Source organism: Hemitrygon akajei, chromosome 2 (genome assembly GCF_048418815.1).
Source record: "Hemitrygon akajei chromosome 2, sHemAka1.3, whole genome shotgun sequence".
NCBI classification, from domain to species: domain Eukaryota; kingdom Metazoa; phylum Chordata; class Chondrichthyes; order Myliobatiformes; family Dasyatidae; genus Hemitrygon; species Hemitrygon akajei.
Window position 1 is genome coordinate 181,783,472 of NC_133125.1, and position 25,141 is coordinate 181,808,612.

A 25,141-nucleotide genomic window follows, 5' to 3' on the forward strand; every position below is an offset into this window, starting at 1 on the left:
AGCTGAGTGAAGGGCGCTGAGTAGGCTACGGTCAATTATGGATAACTCTGAACATCCTCTACATAGCACCATCCAGAGACAGAGAAGCAGTTTCAGCGACAGGTTACTATCGATGCAATGCTCCTCAGACAGGATGAAGAGGTCAATACTCCCCAATGCCATTAGGCTTTACAATTCTACCGCCAGGACTTAAGAACTTTTTAAAAGCTATTATTAATGCTTTTGAGATAGTGATTTAGATGCATATCATATTTTTTTACTGAGTTAAGTATTGTATGTAATTAGTTTTGCTACAACAAGTGTATGGGACATTGGAAAAAAGTTGGAATTTCCCCATGGGGATGAATAAAGTATCTATCTATCTATCTATTTAGCATATGTCTAAGTTATGTGTCGTTTATAGTAACAGGTAATATTCACATTTTGCTCTCTTTCTGCACTATTTATTTTTATACTTCTTATTGAAACTCACAGTAATTTATGCATACAACTTTCACAACCTGTCAGTGATCATGTATTGTAGAGCAAAAAGCTAATTTTTGCAGCATTTATACCCACGTTGACAACAATAAACTCGAACACTACCACAGAAATCTGGGAAGGGGCAAAAACAGAGAAACCTCCCATAGCCAAGTACTTCCCCAAAAAATTTTTAAACATGGGCAAGATCGTAGTATGCCTGTTGTACAAGGGGGTCATGCAGGAATCTGAATTCACGCCAATTGGAAACATCATCCAGAAAAGTCTTGGATGTTTCAGGTACAATAAGTTGACATGCAGCGTAAAGCATACGAAATGCATTACAAAATGACAAAGGCATGAAGCTTCATTCCTCTCCATAAACACTGCCTGACCTGTTGAATTCCTAGCAATTCATGTGTGTTACTCTGGATTTCCAGCATCCGCAGAATCTCGTGTTTATGAGTCAACATGCAGTACAGTTGTGGGCAAGGAAAGTAATCTTACAAAAATCAAAATTTAACCTGTTTTTCGGGATATATGGAATTTTGTGCCTTTTCTTGCAGATGATTAAGAAACCACCACTGAGGCAAATGAGAACAAACAATAAACACCAGGGTCCTGATGAAGGTTCCCTGAAATGTCACCTCTTTACTTCTCTCCATTGACGCTGCCCGACCTCCAGCATTTATGGACAGGAATACACAATTCCTCCAAAATGCTGAGTTCCTCTAACATTTTGTGTGTTAATAAACATTTTGTCTGTCAGAGAAATGTTTCAAACTGATTTACAGTTCACCCTTAGTTTTCCTACAGTTGTGTTCAACAAGGATCACTGTGACTTAACAAGAGAGGCACCTCTAGTTTCTCAAATTAACATTCAAAACTAAATACAAAATCAAATACACTCAGGGGCCACTTTATTAGGTACACCTGCTCATTAATGCAGATATTTGAGGAGACAATCATGAGGCAACAACTCAATGCAGTCACGGTCAAGAAGTTCAGTGTTATTCTGATCAAAGATTAGAATGGGGAGGAAGTATGGTCTAAGTGACTTTGACCGTGGGATGATTGTTGGTGCCAGACTGTGCGGTTTGAGTATCACAGAAACTGCTAATCTCCTTGGATTTTCACATATAAATCTCTAGAGTTTACAGAGAATGGTGCGAGAAACAAAAAACACCCAGTGAGCAGCATTTCTTTAGATGCAAAAGCCTTGTTAATGAGGGAGGTCAGAGCAGAATGGCCAGGGAACTGACAGGGAGGCAACCTTTAAATAACCACGCATTACAACAGCAATATGCAAAGGAGCATCTGTGAACCTGCAACACATCAAACCTTGAGTGGTTGGGCTACTGCAGCAGAACACACACTTAATGGCAACCTAATAAAGTGGTCAGTGAGTGTATGTAAAAAAAAATTTTTTAATTCCGCCATCTGATACATTTAGGGAAAATTGGAAAGTATTTGTTTTTTGGTGCCTATTTTACAACAGAATTATTCATGTGGAAGACGGGAACCATCTGTCACGCTCGAAGCTGAACAGAAGGAATCCCTAGCGGAGACTGAAGAGGGAGGGCCTCGAGGCAGGAAAGAAAGAATAAGATATGGGGGAGGGGAGCAGGATTACTTTGACTGATCTATGTAGCATCATGACAAACACGTCAATTTTGTGTTCACTTACAATGTTGCTGCAGGCGTTGACTGAAAAAGTTCGTCTGATATCGGTGAAAGGTAAAACATTCAAGATAAAACCACAGAATGTGTAGAAAGAGCGTAAATTCTCCATCCTGTTTCATTAGCTTTCATTTTTCCGCCTCACGCTGTAGACAAACAATGCTTCTCCTCATGCGTTTGCAGCTCCTTCAAATGTGCTGTAATTACTGATGGATTACACTGTCACACAGTGGCGTGGATTACAGGATACTGTAAGGTTGTTCTTGCATTTATACTATATGCCAGAGATACTGACCTGAACCCTTCCTTACTCCTCAGTAACCAGCAAAAGTCTTCTGCAATAAAACTCTGAATTAAGCATAATTTTGGATTGCCAAGACCTGGTCTCAACATAACATTTCACCAGTCAGCAAGGATTTTAAATGCTAGATTTATGGAAATACTCACTTTACTGACAAGTCCAGCCAGAAAAAGCAATGACGTTCAGCTAATCTCCCACAGGTATAGTGAAGCACGACTGTGATGTTTAGCTGGCAAACTGCCCTATGGTTCTAAATGACAAACTAAGGTTATTAAAGCGGGTCATAAACCGAAGATGTAATGCTAGTGAATTCCAGACTGTCAGACAATAATTAGCACTCTTCCCCTTAAGAAAATTACTGTACTGGGATCCACTGTAATGAATTGTGCCACTTGGATGAGGGTGAATATGCAGCAACAAATACACTGCTGGAGGAACTCACGAGTCAGGCAGAGTCTGTGGAGGGAAATGAACAGCAGTTTTTCCAGGTCAAGACTGAAAGAGTAGAGGCGAGATGGCCAGTATAAAAAGGCAAGGAGGGGGTGTGGAACAGGAGCTATCAAGAGATAGGTGGCTCCAGGTGAGGAGTTATAGGCACTTGGAGGAGGAGACTGTGGAAAAAGAGAAAAGAGACAGAAGCTGGGAGGAGATAAATGGAGGCAAAAAGAGGCTGCAGACGGTGGCATCAGATCGGAAGGGTTAAGTGGAGCATGGAACCAAAGATTAAAGATGAAAGATTAGCTTTATTTGTCACAAGTACATCAAAACAGAGTGAAAAGCATCATTTGCGTCAATGACCAACACAATCTGAGGATGTGCTGGGGGCAGCTTGCAAATGCCGCCATGTTTTTGGCACTAACAGCGCATGCCAACAATTCAGCAACCCTAACCAATACATTCTTGGAAAATGGGAGAAAACTGGACCACCAAAGGAAACCCACAGAGTCAAGGGAGAACATTCAAACTCCTTACAAAAGTGGCAGGAATTGAATTGAACCTGGGTTCCTGATGCTGTAAAACACTATGCTAACCATTACATATCACGCTAACCTAATAAACTAAATAAAGGAGGTGGGGTAGGCAGATGGGAACAGTAGGAGGAGGGCAAGGTGGGACCCCCAAGGATGACTCAAGATAGCATACACAAGTGTGATACCTGGAAAATAAACATATTTTAAAATTGAGAAAGAGGGTTACATTGTTGTTTTTGGTCTTCCACCTCCTCCTCACCCTACCTCCATTCGGCAGTAGTACGCAGATAAAGGACAATCAGAATCAGGTTTAATATCACTGACATATGCAGTGAAATCTGCTGTCTTATGGCAGCAGTAGAGTGCAAAACATACAAAAACGTATTAAGAAACATTAAGAAAAATTGAATTAAATAAGTAGTGCAAAAAATGAGCAAATATAGTGAGGCAGTGTTCACGGGTTCACTGTCCATTCAGACATCTGACGGCAGAGAGGAAGAAGCTGTTCCTGAAATATTGTGTATAATTTTAAGGTTCCTGTACCTCCATCCCGATGGTAGTAATGAGAAGAGAGCATTGTCATGGGCGATGAACATCCTTTAATGATTGGTGTTGCCTTTTTGAGGCATCGCCCTTTGAAGATGTCCTTGATTCTGGGGAGGCTACTGCCAACGATGGACCTGGCTGAGTTTGTATCCCTCTGCAGCTCTTTCCAATCCTGTGCAATGCCCCCTCCATACAGTCAGAATGCTCTCCATCGTATATCTGTAGAAACTTGCGAGTGACTGTGGTGAACTACATATACCTGTCTGGACATGCCCCCCCCCCCCCCACCCCGCTGACTGCTCCTGTGGCTCCTCCCACTGACCGTGGCTCCTCCCACAGACCCCGGTATTAAGGCGATTGGAGCCTGAGGCCTGGCCTCAGTCTCCAGGATGTAGTGTGGTGGTCATTGCTGCTTGTTCTTTCTTCCAGCCAATAAAAGCCTATATCTTGCCTCACGTCTCAGAGAGTTATTGATGGTGCATCAATTTTATTGGCTGGAAGTTTTAAAACATGGAAAGTATTTTACGTCCAGAAAAATTAGACTTGGACCCCCAAGCCCCAGAAGCAGCTCTTGCCTTTGAACTCTGGCTTGCATGCTTCCAATCATACTTAGAAGCGATTCCAGTGACTGAGCTTGCCACAATGTACAAAATACTACTATCCAGAGTAAGTCTGAAAGTATTCTCCCTTATCAGAGACCTGCCGACCTACCAAGGGGCACTGGACGCCCTCAAAAGACAGTACCTATGGCCGGTGAACACCGTCTACGCAAGACATCGCTTAGCGACGCGGCGACAGCAACCCGACGAGTCGAGCGGGCAGTTTCTCCGAGCCCTACAGACACTCGTGCAAACTTGCGACTGCAGAGGACTGACGGCGAAACAACATGTGAAGCCTTTGTTACGGGGATCAGGTCAGTGTACGTGCGCCAGCGGCTGCTGGAAAATGTCGATCTTACCTTACGCTCGGCGATCGAGACGGCCGACACGCTGGAGGCTGCTCTGCACAACGCTGACGCTGTCCAGCCGCGCGATCCCCCGCCGGAATTCACCACTGCCGCTGCCAGTCGCGAGTCCACAAACTCCCCGAAACCGACCACAGCTGCTGCCAGTCGCAAGTCCGCGCAGTGTTACTTCTGTGGACTCGAAAAGCACCCCCGAAAACGCTGCCCCGAAGCGACCTGCTCCAGCTGCGGGAAGAAGGGCCATTTCGCCAAGGTCTGTAAGTCTGAACCACGAGCGGGGTCAGGCAGCACTGCGTGTGAGGAGGCATGGGGGCCGCCATCTTGGTCGCCGCCATCTTGCCTGCCCACCTCGTGCAAGACATGGGGGCGGCCATCTTTGTCGGCGCCACCTCGCCCCGCCCCCGACCCACCGGTGCTTACCGGGCACTAAGTCGGCGGTTCAACTCTGGCCTCCGTAACCCTCGACCAAAGTGCCCCACACCGGCTTGCAAGGTCAATGATGGACATCCTGGTGGAGGGGCACAGGACTAGCTGCCTGTTTGACACGGGCAGCACTGAGAGTTTTATTGACCCGGACACGGTGCAACGCTGCGGACTCGTGACACGGCCGGTAAGCCAGAGGATCACCATGGCTTCTGGGTCGCATTCCACAGACATCCGGGTGGGTTGTGTAGCGACATTGGTGGTGCAGGGCACAGAATATCGGAACTTTGCGCTACTGGTCATGCCTCAACTGTGAGCGCCTGTGCTATTGGGGCTGGACTCCCAGAGCCATCTCGAAAGTGTGACTATGGCATATGACGGGCCCCTCCCACCACTCACTGTCAGGAATCCTCAGTTTTGTGGGACTTCGTCATATACCCCGCTACTGACCACACACACACACACACACCGACCCACACATCCCACCCAGCACCATGCCGACAGCTGCGCTACCGACACCACTTGCAGCCTCTCCACCCTCAAGATCCCTCCCCCACCGCTGTTCGCCAACCTGACCCCCGACTGTAAACCTGTGGCAACTAAAAGCAGGAGGTACAGTGCGGGGGACAGGGCCTTCATTCAGTCGGAGGTGCAGCAGTTGCTCAGGGAGGGGTTCATTGAGCCAAACACAAGTCCTTAGAGGGCCCAGGTGGTTGTTGTTCGGACCAGGCAGAAAAATAGGATGGTCGTGGACTATAGCCAGACCATCAATAGGTTCACGCAGCTTGACGCATACCCCCTACCCCGCATCGCGGATACGGTCAACCAGATAGCTCAGTACAAGGTGTACTCGACCATAGATCTGAAATCCGCTTATCACCAGCTCCCCATCTGCCCAGAGGACCGCCCCTACACCGCCTTCGAGGCGGGCGGCAGGCTCTATCACTTCCTGTGCGTCCCCTTCGGTGTCACAAATGGTGTCTCTGTCTTCCAGAGGGAAATGGGCCGGATGGTGGACCAGTGCCAACTGAAGGCCACATTTCCCTATCTGGATAATATCACCATCTGTGGTCACGACTGGTCAGATCACAACGCCAACCTCCAACGATTTTTCCAAGTGGCCAAAGCCCTGAACCTTACTTATAACAGGGACAAGTGTGTGTTCGGAACCACCCGACTTGCTATCCTTGGGTATGTCGTGGAGAACGGGGTCATTGGCCCTGATCCCGACCGTATGCGCCCCCTGTTAGAACTCCCTCTTCCCACCACCCTCAAAGCCCTCAGACGGTGCCTGGGCTTCTTTTCCTATTACGCCCAATGGGTCCCCCATTACGCAGACAAGGCCCGACCCCTGGTCAAGTCCACCACATTTCCCCTCTCTGCCGAGGCCTGCGTGGCCTTCAGCTGCATTAAAGGGGACATTGCCAAAGCAACGATGCATGCGGTGGACGAGACCATTCCCTTCCAAGTAGAGAGTGACGCCTCCGATTTCGCGCTTGCTGCTACCCTCAATCAGGAAGGCAGGCCACTAGCATTCTTTCCTCGTACCCTTCAAGGCCCTGAAATTCGGCACTCCGCGGTGGAGAAAGAAGCCCAGGCCATAGTGGAAGCTATTAGGCACTGGAGGCATTATCTCGCCGGCAAAAAGTTCACCTTGCTGACCGACCAGCGCTCGGTTGCATTCATGTTCAGCAACCAACAGCGGGGCAAAATCAAAAATGATAAAATTTTGTGGTGGAGAATAGAACTCTCTACCTACAACTATGATATCCTGTACCGGCCTGGCAGACTCAATGAGCCCCCTGATGCCCTATCCCGGGGAGCGTGTGCCAGCGCACAGCTCGACCAGCTATACGCCCTCCATGCACATCTTTGCCACCCGGGGGTCACCCGATTTTACCATTTCGTGAAAGCCCGGAACCTGCTGTACTCCCTTGAGGACATCAGGACGATGACCAGGGACTGCCAAGTCTGCGCTGAGTGCAAACCGCACTTCTACCGTCCTGAAAAGGTGCAACTTATCAAGGCCACCCGCCCCTTTGTGCGACTGAGTGTTGACTTTAAGGGCCCCCTTCCCTCCACCGACCGCAATGTCTACTTTCTCAATATTATCGACGAGTACTCACGGTTCTCCTTTGCCATCCCCTGCCCCGACACCACTGCCACGTCTGTCATAAAAGCTCTGCGCCAGCTCTTCACTCTGTTCGGATATCCCTGCTATATCCACAGTGATAGAGGATCCTCCTTTATGAGTGACGAGCTGCATCAGTACCTGCTGGCTAGGGGCAGTGCTACTAGTAGGACCACGAGCTATAATCCCCGGGGAAATGGGACAGGTGGAGAGGGAGAATGCCACAGTGTGGAAGGCCACACTTTTAGCCCTTAAGTCAAAAGTGTTGCCGGTCTCTCGATGGCAGGAGGTCCTCCCTGAGGCACTCCACTCTATCTGCTCCCTGTTATGTATGTCCACCAATGCCACCCCTCACGAGCGCCTATTTTCTTTTCCCAGGAAGTCTGCCACTGGGACCACCCTACCGGCTTGGCTGACGTCCCCGGGGCCAGTGATGCTCCGGAAACATGTGCGGAGCAATAAATACTCCCCGCTGGTCGAGAGGGTTCACCTTCTACATGCGAACCCCCAGTATGCTTACGTGGTCTTACCTGATGGGCGGGAGGACACGGTCTCCGTCCGCGACCTGGCGCCCGCAGGAGCAGCAGACCACTACCCCGAACGCTCCACGGTAACTATGAATCCTGTACCCGAGGTGACACCGCGCACACCGAGCCCTACACAGACTCCTCGCGACACTCCTATACCGGGCGTCTCGCACACGCATATACCAGGCGCCTTGCACACGCATGAGGGATCACTGACGCCTAGTGGGCTGACACCTCCAGTTAGGCCGGAACCAGCACAACCACCGTCTCCGGTGCAATCACCACCGGCACCTGTGCAATCACAGCCGGAGCTACGTAGATCGCAGCGACAGATTCGACCACCTGATAGACTTAACCTGTAAATATACTTGTAAGAAACTTCGCCCCATGGGGACTGTCTTTTAAAACAAAGGGGGGGTGAATGTGGTGAACTACATATACCTGTCTGGACACGCCCCCTGCTGACTGCTCCTGTGGCTCCTCCCACGGACCCCTGTATAAAGGCGATTGGAGCCTGAACCCTGGCCTCAGTCTCCAGGATGCAGCGTGGTGGTCAATTGCTGCTTGTTCTTTCTTCCAACCAATAAAAGCCGATATCTCGCCTCACGTCTCGGAGTTATTGATGGTGCATCAGTGACATACCAAAATCTTCTGAAATCATTAGCAGCATTAGGTCAGGTGAACATCTTGATGAGCTATCAAAGCTTTAGTGTGAGTGGCTCACTCTACCTCTCTGGAAAGATTCCTACCAGGACTTCTACTGCAAGCACATTTTGGGGAAGTTTCTATTTTGAGGGTGGCAGCACTTATCGACACCCACCAAATCCAAGGCTTGAATCAAATAGATGAATCTGTAGTCACTGAGCTTGAGACCACTCCAGAACTCAGTTGTTGCAAGTTGAATGGTCAGCTCAGATTTAGTACCAGGCAACCATTTAAACAGTGGGTGTTACGTTTAAAGCCATAACACCATAAGACATAGGAGCCAAATTAGCCCATTTGGCCCATCGAGTCTGTCTGCCATTCCATCTTGCTGATATATTATCCTTCTCAACCCCACTGTCCTGCCTTCTCCTCCTAACCTTTGACAACCTTACTAATTAAGATCCCATCAACTACCTCTTTAAATATACTCAATGTCATGGCCTTCACAGCCGTATGTGGCAATGAATTCCACAGATTTACTACCCTATGGCTAAAGAAATTCCTCCTCATATCTGTTCTAAATGCATGTCCTTCTAAGATTGGCCTCTGGTCCTAGACTCTCCCACTACAGGAACATCCTTTTCACGTCCACTCCATCTAAGCATTTTAATATTTGATAGGTTTCAGCGAGATTCCCCCTCATTCTTCTAAACTCCGGTTAATTACAGACCCAGAGCCATCAAACACTCCTCATACATTAACCCTTTCATTCCCAGGATCATTCTTGTGAACCTCTGGAACCTCTCCATGCCAGCAGATCCTTTCTTAGATAAGGGGCCCAAAACTGCTCACAATACTCCAGGTACAGTCTGACTAATGCCTCAGCAACTTAAGGTGGCAACCTTCGTGTGAGAGAAGTATACTATTGATTCAAGGTATCACAAATAAGTTATGATTTAATAATGAGATCTGGTTGAGAATGTCATGGCTAATGCATTGGATTTTACCTGTGATCTACAGTAGTTCAAATGCAGCCTTGTCTGTTGCAGTTTTAAAACCACGCCTAATTGGACGGCACTGAACTGAAAAATGGAAATAAAATTCCCACTGGTACAAGGCACTCTTGAGAAATTTGTGGCAGAGCTTTAACTAAACAATTGCTGTGTTATACCTGAGAGTTTAACGCCAGTATGAGGTATCTGATGCAGAATAAAGAATCCTCATCACCTCATTTACCCTGCAAAGCATCGAAACTGAACAGATGGACTAAAGGGGTCTGTTTCCCATGCTGTACTGTTCTAGGATTAAAACTCTGACCAACATATTTTTGAAGACAAAGCTGAACTCAAAGGCTATGAAGATGAGGGAGGGAAACTCAGCTAACTTACTGGGTTAATGGCCTTGTGGATTTTTGAACCCTAATTCAGAGCTTGGGTGCAGGCAAAGCAGATTAGATCTTACTGAATTATCGCTTTCCAATGGCTGGGCATTACCACTGATCACTATCCAGCAGATATCGTGAAAATAAGTTTGAGCTTGGCTGCAGTTAGAACATAGAATATTACATATCACAGTTCAAGCCACTTGCCCCACATTTTTAAGCCAACATTTTAACCTACTCTAAGATCAATCAAGTCCTTCCCTCCTACAGACATGTGCCTGTCTAAGAGCTCCTTAAATGCCACTAATGTATTAGCCTCTACCACCACCCTGGCAGCACTCTTTTTGTAAAGAGCATACCTTTGACACCCCCACCATACTTTCCTCCAATCATCTTAAAATTATGCCCCTTGCAGTAGCCATTTCTACCCTGGGAAAACGTCTCTGGCTACTCGATCTATGCCTCTCATCTTCTTGTACATCTCTATCAAGTTACGACTCATCCTCCTTTGCTCCAAAGAAAAGATCCCTAGCTCGCTCAACCTATCTTCATAAGACATGCTCTCTAATCCAGGCAGCATCCTATTGAAATCTCCTCTGCACCCTCTCTAAAGCTTTCACATCATTCCTATGAAGAGGTGACCGGGACTGAACATAATCTTCCATGTGTGGACTAACCAGAGATTTATAGAATTGCAACATTACCTCATGGCTCTTGAACTCAATCCCTTGACTCAGGAAGGCTAACACACCTTCTTAACAACACTATCAAGTTGCACAGCAACTTTGAAGGATCTATGGATATGGATCCCAAGATCTCTCTGTTCCTTCACACTGCTAAGAATCCTGCCATTAACCCTGCAATCTGCCTTCAAATTTGACATTTCAAAGTGAATCACTTCACACTTTTCTATGTTAAACTCCATCTGCCACCTCTCAGCCTAGTTCTGCATCCTGTCAGTGTCCCATTGTAACCTACAGCAACCTTCGACACTATCCACAACTCCACCAATCTTTGTGTCATCTGCAAACTCACTAACCCATCCTCCCATAAGACCATGTACATAAAACCTAAGAGCAGAATTAGACCATTCAGTCCATCAAGTTTAGCCTGTTATTCCATCATGGCTGATTCTCCTGCCTTCTCCCTGTAACCTTTGACACCCTGACTAATCAAGAATCCATCAACCTCCACCTTAAATATACCCAATGACTTGGCTTCCAACAGCTATCTGTGGCAATGAATTCCACAAATTCACCACCCTCTAGCAACAGAAATTCCTCCTGCCTCTGTTCTAAAGGGACATCCTTCTACTCTGAAGCTGTGCCCTCTGGTCTTAGACTCCTCTCATTATAGGAAGCATCCTTTCCTCATCAACTCCATCTAGGCCTTTAAATATTCAATTTCAATGAGATCCCTGCCAATTCTCCTATTCTCTGAGTACAGGACCAGAGCCATCGCATGCTTCCACTTACTCATCCAAGTATTTTATAAAAATCACAAAGAGCAGGGGTCCCAGAACACCACTGACTTACAGCCTGCAGGCAGAATACACTGCACTAACAACCACCTCTGCCTTCTTTGGTCGTCAATTCTCAATGTATTCTGAAAATAAGTTTGAACTTGGTTGCAATTTTCAGCTGAAATTCCACCTTGCAAGGTCACACAAACAAGACTTTTTCATCCAGCACTTCGAACCCTGCTGTCAAATTCTTCAGAGAAACAAATGCCATTTCATGCACTTTTCAACTTCTCTGCATGTAGAACTTACCCCAGAGGCAGAATCCTTAACCAGAGGATCGAGCTTAGAATGGAGATGACAGCATGTCAAATGTAATCAGGAATATCATTCACAAAGATGTACAGGATTTGAAGCATTAACATTTGCTATTGCCTTGTTCAGAAATTGTAATCTCTCTAGAAAGGGCTATGTAAAAGACGTTTTAGCAAATAAAATTAAACTGCGTGTCACTGTTTTGCTTCTTTCCTTCCTGTTTATCTAGTGTGCCTTCACGTGTAACTCTGGGACAACAAAGATGATCAGATCCCAGCAGCTGCAGAAACAATGAGCTCTACAAATCCTGGGGTGCAGCCAGTCTATTGGCCATTGGAGAGGAACGAGAAATTAAAATAGTAATCTTTCAGGCCAAACTGATGATGAAATCACTGGGATATTCTACACATTCACACTTTCAAGTTCTGGCAGAAGAATTAACCCATTCTTTCTATGTCTGATGCCATATCGGCAGCTAGCTGCAGCAGTAGCGTGATCACATTCCAGCTGAATTTGATATTGTTTTTCAAGTGTTTCCTTCGCCCACCAGGGGATTGCTGACCTTCCTACAACTGGGAGTAAAGAATCTGTTTGGGGAGACGTGAGCAGCAGCTATGTATTACTAGCAACAAAAAATCTGCTGGAGGAACTCATCAGGTCAGCCAAGAAAGGAACTGCTAATGTTTTGGGTTCGGTAGCTGTGAAAGCTGTTGGCCAGCTCGGATTTGAGCTGCACATCTAAGAAAGGATGTGCTGGCATTGGAGAGGGTTCAGAGCAGAATGATCCCGTGAATGTCACCAGAAATGAGGAATGGAAAATCAGAGATTGGGATGTGGCCCGCAGCCGTAAGGCTCCCGGACCAGTTTCACTCCCCTCAGCACTGAATGGACTCTGCAGTGTAGTCTACAGTCATCGGGCTCCCAGACCAGTTTCACTCCCCTCAGCACTGAATGGACTCTGCAGTGTAGTCTGTAGTCATCGGGCTCACAGACCAGTTTCACTCGCCTCAGCACTTAATGGACTCTGCAGTGTCGTCTATAGTCATCAGGCTCCCGGACCAGTTTCACTCCCCGCAGCACTGAACGGACTCTGCAGTGTAGTCTGTAGTCATCGGGCTCACAGACCAGTTTCACTCCCCTCAGCACTGAATGGACTCTGCAGTGTAGTCTGTAGTCATCGGGCTCACAGACCAGTTTCACTCCCCGCAGCACTGAATGGACTCTGCAGTGTAGTCTATAGTCATCGGGCTCACAGACCAGTTTCACTCCCCTCAGCACTGAATGGACTCTGCAGTGTAGTCTGTAGTCATCGGGCTCCCAGACCAGTTTCACTCCCCGCAGCACTGAATGGACTCTGCAGTGTAGTCTGTAGTCATCGGGCTCCCAGACCAGTTTCACTCCCCGCAGCACCGAACGGACTCTGCAGTGTAGTCTATAGTCATCGGGCTCACAGACCAGTTTCACTCCCCTCAGCACTGGATGGACTCTGCAGTGTAGTCTATAGTCATCGGGCTCCCAGACCAGTTTCACTCGCCTCAGCACTGAATGGACTCTGCAGTGTAGTCTGTAGTCATCGGGCTCACAGACCAGTTTCACTCCCCTCAGCACTGAATGGACTCTGCAGTGTAGTCTATAGTCATCGGGCTCACAGACCAGTTTCACTCCCCTCAGCACTGAATGGACTCTGCAGTGTAGTCTGTAGTCATCGGGCTCCCAGACCAGTTTCACTCCCCGCAGCACTGAATGGACTCTGCAGTGTAGTCTATCGTCATCGGGCTCACAGACCAGTTTCACTCGCCTCAGCACTGAATGGACTCTGCAGTGTAGTCTGTAGTCATCGGGCTCACAGACCAGTTTCACTCGCCTCAGCACTGAATGGACTCTGCAGTGTAGTCTGTAGTCATCGGGCTCGCAGTCCAGTTTCACTCCCCTCAGCACTGAATGGACTCTGCAATGTAGTCTGTAGTCATCGGGCTCGCAGACCAGTTTCACTCGCCTCAGCACTGAATGGACTCTGCAGTGTAGTCTATAGTCATCGGGCTCACAGACTAGTTTCACTCCCCTCAGCACTGAATGGACTCTGCAGTGTAGTCTATAGTCATCGGGCTCGCAGACCAGTTTCACTCCCCTCAGCACTGAATGGACTCTGCAGTGTAGTCTGTAGTCATCGGGCTCGCAGTCCAGTTTCACTCGCCTCAGCACTGAATGGACTCTGCAGTGTAGTCTGTAGTCATCGGGCTCACAGTCCAGTTTCACTCGCCTCAGCACTGAATGGACTCTGCAGTGTAGTCTGTAGTCATCGGGCTCACAGACCAGTTTCACTCCCCGCAGCACTGAATGGACTCTGCAGTGTAGTCTGTAGTCATCGGGCTCCCAGACCAGTTTCACTCGCCTCAGCACTGAATGGACTCTGCAGTGTAGTCTGTAGTCATCGGGCTCACAGTCCAGTTTCACTCGCCTCAGCACTGAATGGACTCTGCAGTGTAGTCTGTAGTCATCGGGCTCACAGACCAGTTTCACTCGCCTCAGCACTGAATGGACTCTGCAGTGTAGTCTGTAGTCATCGGGCTCACAGTCCAGTTTCACTCGCCTCAGCACCGAATGGACTCTGCAATGTAGTCTGTAGTCATCGGGCTCACAGACCAGTTTCACTCCCCTCAGCACTGAATGGACTCTGCAGTGTAGTCTGTAGTCATCGGGCTCACAGTCCAGTTTCACTCGCCTCAGCACCGAATGGACTCTGCAGTGTAGTCTGTAGTCATCGGGCTCCCAGACCAGTTTCACTCGCCTCAGCACTGAATGGACTCTGCAGTGTAGTCTGTAGTCATCGGGCTCGCAGACCAGTTTCACTCCCCTCAGCACTGAATGGACTCTGCAGTGTAGTCTGTAGTCATCGGGCTCACAGTCCAGTTTCACTCCCCTCAGCACTGAATGGACTCTGCAGTGTAGTCTGTAGTCATCGGGCTCACAGTCCAGTTTCACTCGCCTCAGCACCGAATGGACTCTGCAGTGTAGTCTGTAGTCATCGGGCTCACAGACCAGTTTCACTCCCCTCAGCACTGAATGGACTCTGCAGTGTAGTCTGTAGTCATCGGGCTCACAGTCCAGTTTCACTCCCCTCAGCACTGAATGGACTCTGCAGTGTAGTCTGTAGTCATCGGGCTCACAGACCAGTTTCACTCCCCGCAGCACTGAATGGACTCTGCAGTGTAGTCTGTAGTCATCGGGCTCGCAGACCAGTTTCACTCCCCTCAGCACTGAATGGACTCTGCAGTGTAGTCTGTAGTCATCGGGCTCACAGACCAGTTTCACTCCCCTCAGCACTGAATGGACTCTGCAGTGTAGTCTGTAGTCATCGGGCTCGCAGACCAGTTTCACTCCCCTCAGCACTGAATGGACTCTGCAGTGTAGTCTGTAGTCATCGGGCTCGCAGACCAGTTTCACTCCCCTCAGCACTGAATGGACTCTGCAGTGTAGTCTATAGTCATCGGGCTCACAGACCAGTTTCACTCCCCTCAGCACTGAATGGACTCTGCAGAGTAGTCTGTAGGCATCGGGCTCACAGTCCAGTTTCACTCGCCTCAGCACTGAATGGACTCTGCAGTGTAGTCTGTAGTCATCGGGCTCCCAGACCAGTTTCACTCCCCGCAGCACTGAATGGACTCTGCAGTGTAGTCTGTAGTCATCGGGCTCACAGACCAGTTTCACTCCCCTCAGCACTGAATGGACTCTGCAGTGTAGTCTGTAGTCATCGGGCTCCCAGACCAGTTTCACTCGCCTCAGCACTGAACGGACTCTGCAGTGTAGTCTGTAGTCATCGGGCTCCCGGACCAGTTTCACTCGCCTCAGCACTGAATGGACTCTGCAGTGTAGTCTGTAGTCATCGGGCTCACAGACCAGTTTCACTCCCCTCAGCACTGGATGGACTCTGCAGTGTAGTCTGTAGTCATCGGGCTCGCAAACCAGTTTCACTCGCCTCAGCACTGAATGGACTCTGCAGTGTAGTCTATAGTCATCGGGCTCACAGACCAGTTTCACTCCCCGCAGCACTGAATGGACTCTGCAGTGTAGTCTGTAGTCATCGGGCTCACAGACCAGTTTCACTCGCCTCAGCACTGAATGGACTCTGCAGTGTAGTCTATAGTCATCGGGCTCACAGACCAGTTTCACTCGCCTCAGCACTGAATGGACTCTGCAGTGTAGTCTGTAGTCATCGGGCTCACAGACCAGTTTCACTCGCCTCAGCACTGAATGGACTCTGCAGTGTAGTCTGTAGTCATCGGGCTCACAGACCAGTTTCACTCCCCTCAGCACCGAATGGACTCTGCAGTGTAGTCTGTAGTCATCGGGCTCCCAGACCAGTTTCACTCCCCTCAGCACCGAATGGACTCTGCAGTGTAGTCTGTAGTCATCGGGCTCCCAGACCAGTTTCACTCCCCTCAGCACCGAATGGACTCTGCAGTGTAGTCTGTAGTCATCGGGCTCACAGACCAGTTTCACTCCCCTCAGCACTGAATGGACTCTGCAGTGTAGTCTGTAGTCATCGGGCTCCCAGACCAGTTTCACTCCCCTCAGCACCGAATGGACTCTGCAGTGTAGTCTATAGTCATCGGGCTCCCAGACCAGTTTCACTCCCCGCAGCACTGAATGGACTCTGCAGATTAGTCTGTAGTCATCGGGCTGGCCTGGCTTCACTTGGCTCAGCACTGGCCTGGCTCCATGGCTGTGGATGCGGGGACTCTGCGATTCATGCTCTGTGTATGAATCGTTTGCATGATTTGTTCATGTTTTGCATATTGGACATTTGTCGGTCTTTGTTGTGTGGGTTTTTCTTGGATTCTAAAGTGTTTCTTCATTGCCTGCACAAAGATGAATCTCAAGGTTGTATATGGTATACATACTTTGAAAATATATTTACTTTGAACAATGAGATATTACCAGACATGAGAGAAATCGATGTTCATGCAATCAAGTTGGAGGTTACCTAGATGAAACATGACCTGCTAAGTTCCTCCAGCACTTTGTGTATTTAGCTCAAAATGCAACAACTCAAATAAAACTTGTATATCATTGAGCCATTGTTAGAGCTATCCAGAAATGATGCTGCCTTAACCCCAGCTCAATTATCCTTTCCCAAAGCAGCTACTGTGACAACTGTAAGCAGTTTAAAACAAAGTTTTTAAAGAATTATGAAAATCATTCTGATGCTGATCAAAAAACACAGAAAGAGATAACTTGCCTAACACTGAGCAATTTTTTTTATTATATTGGGGCTTGTGACATGTAGACACATTAACATGGCTCTGAATATTTCTGAGAATGCACTGGCTTTAGACTTATTTGACGCAGGCTAACACAGAGGCCATTTTGATGTGGCTAGTGGTATTGTTAGATAGTAGACTGTTGGTTAATATTCAGAGTTGGGTACATTGAAGATCTACATTGTTAACACCTGCTGAACAGGCAGATGTGCTCTGAATTGAACACCTGGTTGGAAAGTCCTCACTGTGCAATTAACCTTCGTAGTTACAAACACTCGGCAGGCATGATCTGGCTCAGTTTCAAAATTCATATACTAGGCCACCCTCAGCAAATATTATTGAAACACAATGAAGTAGGAGTTTGTAAAACAATAGGACAGGCACAATACTGGTTTTACCAGTTTCTGGACAGAAGGACCAATGTTGCTGGCACCTACACTTGCCAGCTAAGCTGGTCATCAAAAGTAATGCTATTACAACACCAGTGACTTGGGTTCAATCCCTGTCTCTGGAAATCCAGCACAACACAAAATGCAGGAGGTCAGGCAGCACCTATGGAGAGGAATAGACAGTTGACATTTTGGCAGTCACCCTTCATTAGGACGAAAATGCAGTCCTGAAGGGTCTCAGCCCATAAGACGTGAGAGAATACAACCAATCAAATGTGACAGTGGAAAAGTTTGTATGGAACCAGAGGAGATAGCAGAGGTACTTAGCTTCAGTATTCACTACGGAAAAGGACCTTGGTGATTGTAGGGATGACTTACAGCAGACTGAAAAGCTTGAGCATGTAGATACTAAGAAAGAGGATGTGCTGGAGCTTTTGGAAAGCATCGTTGGATAAGTCACTGGGACCAGACGAAAAGTACCCCTGGCTACTGTGGGAGGCGAGGGAGGAGATTGCTGAGCCTCTGGCGATGATCTTTGCATCATTAATGGGGATGGGTGAGGTTCCGGAGGATTGGAGGGTTGCATATGTTGTTCCCTTATTCAAGAAAGGGAATAGAGATAGCCCAGGAAATTATAGACCAGTGAGTCTTACATCAGTGGTTGATAAGTTGATGGAAAAGATCCTGAGAGGAAGGAATTATGAACATTTGGAGAGGCATAATATGACTAGGAATAGTCAGCACAGATTTGTCAAAGGCAGGTCGTGCTTTACGAGCCTGACTGTATTTTTTGAGGATGTGACTAAACATGTTGATGGAGGCAGAGCAGTAGATGTAGTGTATATGGATTTCAGTAAGGCATTTGATATGGTAGTCCATGCAAGGCTTATTGAGAAAGTAAGGAGGCATGGGATCTAAGGGGACATTACTTTGTGGATCCAGAATTGGCTTGCCTACAGAAGACAAAGAGTGGTTGTAGACAGGTCATATTCTCCATGGATGTCGGTGACCAGTGGTGTGCCTCAGGGCTCTGTTCTGGGACCCCTACTCTTTGTGATATTTATAAATTACCTGGATGAGGAAGTGGAGGGATGGGTTAGTAAATTTGTTGATGGCACAAAGGTTGGGGGTGTTGTGGATAGTGTGGAGGGCTGTCAGAGGTTACAGTGGGACATTGATAGGATGCAAAACTGGGCTGAGAAGTGGCAGATGGAGTTCAACCCAGATAAGTGTGAGGTGGTTCATTTTGGTAGGTCAAATATGATGGCAGAATATAGTATTAATGGTAAGACTCTTGGTAGTGTGGAGGATCAGAGGGATTGTAGTGTTCTTGCACAGGTGTAAACTCTGAACTAAACACCAAGTATAAACCGGTCAATGAGGCGCGATCCCAGTAAGATTAACCGTTTACTGTTCACTCTTCCACATCAACGTATGGTGAAAAGGCGTTGCTTCTCTGATGTTTCTAGTGCGTAGAAAGAAAACTTTTCTCGCGCTGATCCTGCACACACAACCCCTCCTTCCCGTTTCTCCAAACCGGTATTTTCCCACAAGATGCGGCGAAACCAGGTGTGACGTCATCGCATGCCGCGATATATCACAGACAACGAACTTACTTTCAACAACCTTAACTTTAACTAGAAAACAATTACAAACGAATTACTAAAGCGAAAATATAATAAACTAAAGGAATGCCTTAAGGGCAACACACTCCCCGCCTGACCTTTGTAAGGTCACTATGAACATAATACAAAACTTCAGTCTCTAAATCAGTCCTTAGGTAGAAGTAGAATGACTTCTGCAACTGACCTTTGGTAAGCTTTCACAACACCTTGGTCAGAAGTTTTCAACTCAACCTTCCTGACATGTCCATCTCTGCTAGGGAATGTGGCAGTGATTCTGGCCATTGGCCAGCAGTACGAGGTAAGTTTGCATTTACTATTTCCGGATGAGTGTTTGTGAGATCTGGCCATGTGAATGAGGAACGCAAGTCCTCTCACTAAAGAATTCAAAATGGAGAACCGCTGAAAGCGTTCGTTAGTACGTATTGATTCTTCGAGGTAGGTGACTCCTGTTTGTATTTGTGGCAGAATTTCCGAGTCTCTTTCGGGTTCGATCAGCTCAAATGTCTCGCTCATTTGAGTTTTTTCTGTTGGTGGCTGATACAGAAAGGGGGGGTCTGGTGAACCAGGATGTCTGCGCCAGACGGGATGCAGGTAAAGATCTCGAGGCATGATCTGCAGGGTTATCCTCTGTATGTACATAATGCCATTGTTCAGGCTTTGATGACAGGCGGATACGTTGAACTCTATTATGAACGTACACGTAGAAACGTTTTGATTCATTATAAATATAACCAAGCACTACTTTGCTATCTGTGTAGAACTTGATATCATCCAGCTCTAGGTCTAGCTCATCCTGGATAAGATCTGCCATTTCCACAGCCAGGACAGCTGCGCACAGTTCAAGCCTTGGAATTGTCGGCTCGGACTGAGGAGTGAGCTTCGCCTTACCAGTTACAAATCCTACTTCAACTTGACCATCTTTCCCGACCACTTTCAAGTAAGCCACAGCACCGATGGCCTTGGTAGACGCATCCGAAAAAACACACAATTCTGTGTGCGCTGCCTCGGTGGGTGAGGTCGCAGTGTACCTCCGTCGGATATGAAGCTGTTTTAGATCTTGAAGTGAATCTCTCCAAGCCTCCCACTTGCTTAGCTTGTCTTCTGGTAGGGGAGTATCCCAGTCAGAGAGCTCAGAGTTAAGTTCTCTGAGAAGGACTCTTCCCTGGATCGTAACTGGCGCCAGTAGACCCAAGGGATCGAAAACACTGTTGACAGTGGAGAGAACTCCATGGCGGGTGAATGGCTTGATCACGGTCGGCACGGAGAACGTGAATGTGTCAGTCGTAATATCCCAAAGGAGGCTCAAACTCCTCTGTGTGGGAATGGTTTCTCCATCTAGATCTAGGTCTTTAATTGCTGGAGCACAGTCATCGTCTGGAAAAGCCTCCATTACTGCATGACAGCTTGATGCGAACTTGTGCAAGCGGAGGTTTGACTCAGCGAGTGAGGCTTGTGTTCGTCGGAGCAGATCGATTGCTTCGTCTTCTTTCTGTAGCGATATCAAGCCGTCGTCGACATAGAAGTGCCTTTCTACAAACTTAACGGTGTCATTGCCGTGCTCCTGTGCGCCCTCTCTGATGGCTCTTCGCAGCCCATAGATGGCCACGGCAGGTGATGGACTATTGCTGAAAACGTGGACTTTCATCTGGTACTCAATGACTTCCTTGTTGATGTCATTGTCCTTGTGCCATAAGAAACGGAGGAAATTGCGACGGTCCTCCTGTACTAAGAAGCAATGGAACATCTGTTGGATGTCCGCTAAGATTGCGACCTTCTCCTTCCGGAAGTGCAGCAGGACCCCGTGAAGGGTATTGTTAAGGTCGGGGCCTGTGAGGAGCACATCATTACCATCATGCCATCATCATACATCATACCAGCGCACTGAGCACTGGAGTCGAAGACCACCCTGATCTGATTGGGCTTTTGTGGGTGGTAAACCCCAAACGTTGGGAGGTACCAGCACTCCTCGCCTTCTCTCAGTGGCGGTGCTACTTCAGCATGTCCATTAGTGAAGATCTTCTCCATAAATGCTACGTATTGTTGCTGCATCTCAGGTTTCCTTTTCAGGATTTTTTGCAAGGACGTAAACCGCTTGACTGCCTGCACTTTGTTGTTTGGCAAGCGCTGGCGTGGTTCTCTGAAAGGTAGTGGGGCAACCCAATTATTTGCTTCGTCTCTAAAGACCTTGGTGTCCATTATTTTTAAGAAGATGGCGTCTTGTGCTGATGGAGCTAGTTTATTGTCATGCTCAGTTTGAGTGAAGACTGACTGTCCCAGCGTCTTGTCGGTTACTTTACATTTGTTAAAGCCTTGTCGTGCTTCTTTGATACATATGAAACTTGTGCAGGGTTGAAAAATTGAATGGCGGCCACTCTCTAGCACATTGGTCTTCAGTGTGTTAACTGTCGGTTTGTGTACGTTGCCAAGGCACACCTCTCCTATCACCACCCAGCCCAGATCCAGGCGTTGGGCGAAGGGGGTGTCGTGTGGTCCATTGACCTGCTGCCTAACCTTGTGCACCTGGAGAACGTCTCTTCCTAATAGCAGGAGTATTTCTGCTTTTGGGTCCATTTCTGGGATGTGCTTGGCAATGTGGTGGAGATGTGGCTGGTGTAGCACTGCACTTGGCATCGGGATCTCGGTGCGGTTATTCAAAATTACATTGCACTCCAAGAGTGGAGGGAGACAGATGACAACTTTACCATCCAGGGACTCAAGCTGGAAGCCTTCTGCCTTCCTTCCATAAGTTTCCACGCTGCCTGAGCAAGTTCTAAGGTAGTATGGGAACTGATTACTCTCAATGTCGAACAAGTCAAAGAACTCTGGTCTGACTAGTGAGCGATTGCTCTGGTCGTCCAGAATTACATAGGCTTTGATGGCCTTGTCTTTGGCTCCCTTAGGGTATACCTTAGTGAGGCAGATCTTTGAACAAGAACGGCTTGATTGAGCTTGACCGCAAACTTCCGTGCAGCTCGAGCTGACAACAGTTGTCCTGGAGTGAGCCTCTCCCTCCCCGCTGTCCTGTTGTGAGGGTGAAGGAGCTTTGTCGGTTTGCGGTAACGGGCCGGAGTGCATGGCCCCATCGTGATTAGTGCTATTAAATTCCAGGCACTTCACGGGGATTGTACACTCTCTAGCAAGGTGAGAGGTCGAGGAACAGCATTTAAAACATTTTTTTTCTCCTTGAGAAGGGCCATTTTCTCTTCAAGGGTTTTTTTCCTAAACGTTCTGCATTTTTTGAGGGGGTGGGGTTTGTTGTGCAATGGACAATTCTTGCTAGGGTTATTGTTAGTTGTAGAGACTTCAGTTTTACACACTGAGACAGGTTTATTGATGTTAAAATTATTTGAAGTGGATTTGACTGGCTTGGTGTGAATTGTACTGCTACCTTGACTCATGAAGCTAGGGTCGTTTTGATTCTTCGCCTCCTTGCACACAAACCTAGTGAAATACTCAAAGGGAGGAAATCGACCATCGTTCTTTTCCTTGTACTCTGAGCCAACAGACAACCACCTTTCCTGCAGCCCAAATGGAAGTTTGTCCACGATTGGTCTAATTCTGTATGAAGTATCTAAATATGACAGGCCAGTTAAATAGCCATCTTCTTTAGCGCCTTCAATCTCCATGAGTAGATCTCTGAGCTCTCTTAGCTTAGTGTGGTCTTTGGCTGACACCTTAGGAAAATTTTCCAGGCGTCGAAATAGTGCCGGTTCAATAATTTCAGGGGCCGCATAGCACTCCCGAAGTCTCTCCCATGCTTTGCGTAAGGCTAGCTTGGGGTTGTTGATGTACACTGAACGTATGCGTCTCACCTGTTCGCATGATCCTTTTGTCATAAGATCCAACTCTTGGGTTGCTCCGAGCTGGACTCCGTGGATAGCGTTGGCGAATGAGGAGTACCATGCACGGTAATTTTCAGGCTTATCGTCAAACTGGTATAGCCCTGAAGTGACGAGATCTCGTCTTGCTAAATACTGTGCCATAGGTTCAACTGCAAGTGGCATGCTGGCTGGGGGAATATGTCGGAGGGATATGACTGAGGGTGTACATTTGTTATGGGATTTGCTGTTCTGAATTCAGCCTTTGCCTCTTCTCTTGCCAAAGCTGGTAAGTTTGGTGTCGAGAAGTATTTGTCATCAGCCCTTTCATTCTTGAATTCGTCGCGAAGTTGCAAGGGTAAATTGTCTTCCTCAGATGGATGAGATGCAATTGGACTTCTCTTTGACTCCTCATGAAATGGGATGTTAACATATAAGTATGGAGAAGAAGAACGACTCTTCAAGTCCATCTGAGATTGTACGTAGTCGCTTGTGCGTTCCAATCTGGTCCTTTCTGAAGTAGATTTTACTTCTTCCAGAACATGTATTTCTTCAGCATTTTCTAATATCTCTGCTTCCACCCTGGCAGCTTCGGCTTCTCGGTGTAGCGTCAGCACTTCTAACTCTGACTCTATCCTTACCTTTTCCAACTGGTTTTCGGCTTCTCTGGCAGCTGCTTCCTTTTGGTTTTCGGCTTCTCTGGCAGCCGCTTCCATTTTCAATTTTGCTTCCTGTTCAGCATATGACGCTCGGACCTTAGCGGCTTCTGCTTTAGCTCTTGCATGGGCAGTCTTATTTGTTGATGCCCTACTGCTCCTGGCGCTGGATGGCAACGACTTGATGCTGGATCGTGATGCCATCGTAGCACTTGAAACAGCTGGTAATGCCGCCTTTTCACTGTAGTGTTCTTGCACAGGTGTAAACTCTGAACTAAACACCAAGTATAAACCGGTCAATGAGGCGCAATCCCAGTAAGATTAACCGTTTACTGTTCACTCTTCCACATCTTGGGGTCGAAGTCCATAGGACACTCAAAGCTGCTGCGCAGATTGACTTTGCGGTTAAGAAGGCATACGGTGCATTGGCCTTCATCAATCATGAGATTAAGTTTAGGAGCTGAGAGGTAATGTTGCAGCTATATAGGACCCTGGTCAGACCCCACTTGGAGTACTGTGCTCAGTTCTGGTCACCTCACTACAGGAAGGATGTGGAACCCATAGAAAGGGTTCAGGGGAGATTTAGAAGGATGTTGTCTGGATTTGGGGAGCATGCCTTATGAGAATAGTTTGAGTGAACTCAACCCTTTCTCGTTGGAGTGACAGAGGATGAGAGGTGACCTGATAGAGGTGTGTAAGATGATGAGAGGCATTGATCGTGTGGATAGTCAGAGGCTTTTTCCCAGGACTTAAATAGCTAGCACGACAGGGCACAGTTTTAAGGTGCTTGGATGCAGGTACAGAGGAGGTGTCAGGGTAAGTATTTTACGCAGAAAGGGGTGAGTGCGTGGAATGGGCTGCCAGCGACGGTGGTGGAAGCAGATATAATAGGGTCTTTTATGAGATTCCTGATAGGTAGACGGAGCTTAGAAAAATAGAGGGCTATGGGTAACCTTAGGTAATTTCTAAGGTAAGGACATTTTTGGCACAGCTTTGTGGGCCAAAGGGCCTGTATTGTGCCGTAGGTTTTCTATGTTTCTATAATGTTGACTATTTATTTCTCTCCATAGACATCGTTTGATTTGCTGCGTTCCTCCAGCATTTTGTGTGTTACATATAAAAATTTTGTACCAAACAAAACTCAAGGATTGATGGGGAATTGGGGAGAAGTTTGAGGAGCAGGAAGGAGATCACCTTCTTCAGTACACTTACTTACTTGCACAGGAGGCTCTTCAGCCTGTCATAGCCATGTACTTCCACCTGGCCATTCACTCCCCTGCTCATCTTCCTATACCCCTGAAACCAACTTTCTTGCACATGCCTATTACTACACTTGGTTAGGTCATACTTGGAATACTGCATTCAGTTCTGGTGGTATGATAGAGGAATGCAGAGGAGATTTAACAGGAATGTACCTGGATGTCTCAAGAGGATAGGTTGAGGGAGCTAATGCTTTACTCTCTGGAGCAAAGGAGGATGACAGGCAACTAGATCAAAGTGTGTGCAAGATGATAAGAGGCATAGATTGAGTAGATAGCCAGACACTTTTTCCCAGGGCGGAAGTGGCTAATACAAAGGGGTATAATTTTA

General features: G+C 47.5%; 1 protein-coding gene across 4 annotated transcripts in view; it reads right to left on the bottom strand.

The window, feature by feature from the left end:
- The window catches only part of klc3 (kinesin light chain 3), a 150,494-nt gene that overhangs the window by 103,101 nt on the left and 22,252 nt on the right, over nt 1-25,141 (bottom strand). For 2 of the 4 annotated variants that reach the window (XM_073033335.1, XM_073033310.1), the window contains exon 1: nt 2,147-2,529. The exons of 1 other annotated variant lie outside the window; for it this stretch is intronic. In XM_073033335.1, coding sequence (XP_072889436.1) covers nt 2,147-2,205 — 59 coding nt within the window. In that variant the 5' untranslated portion in view covers nt 2,206-2,529. Of the gene's footprint in view, nt 1-2,146; nt 2,530-11,799; nt 12,046-25,141 lie in introns of those variants that run through there. One more of the 4 variants, XM_073033326.1, reaches the window with a different exon arrangement.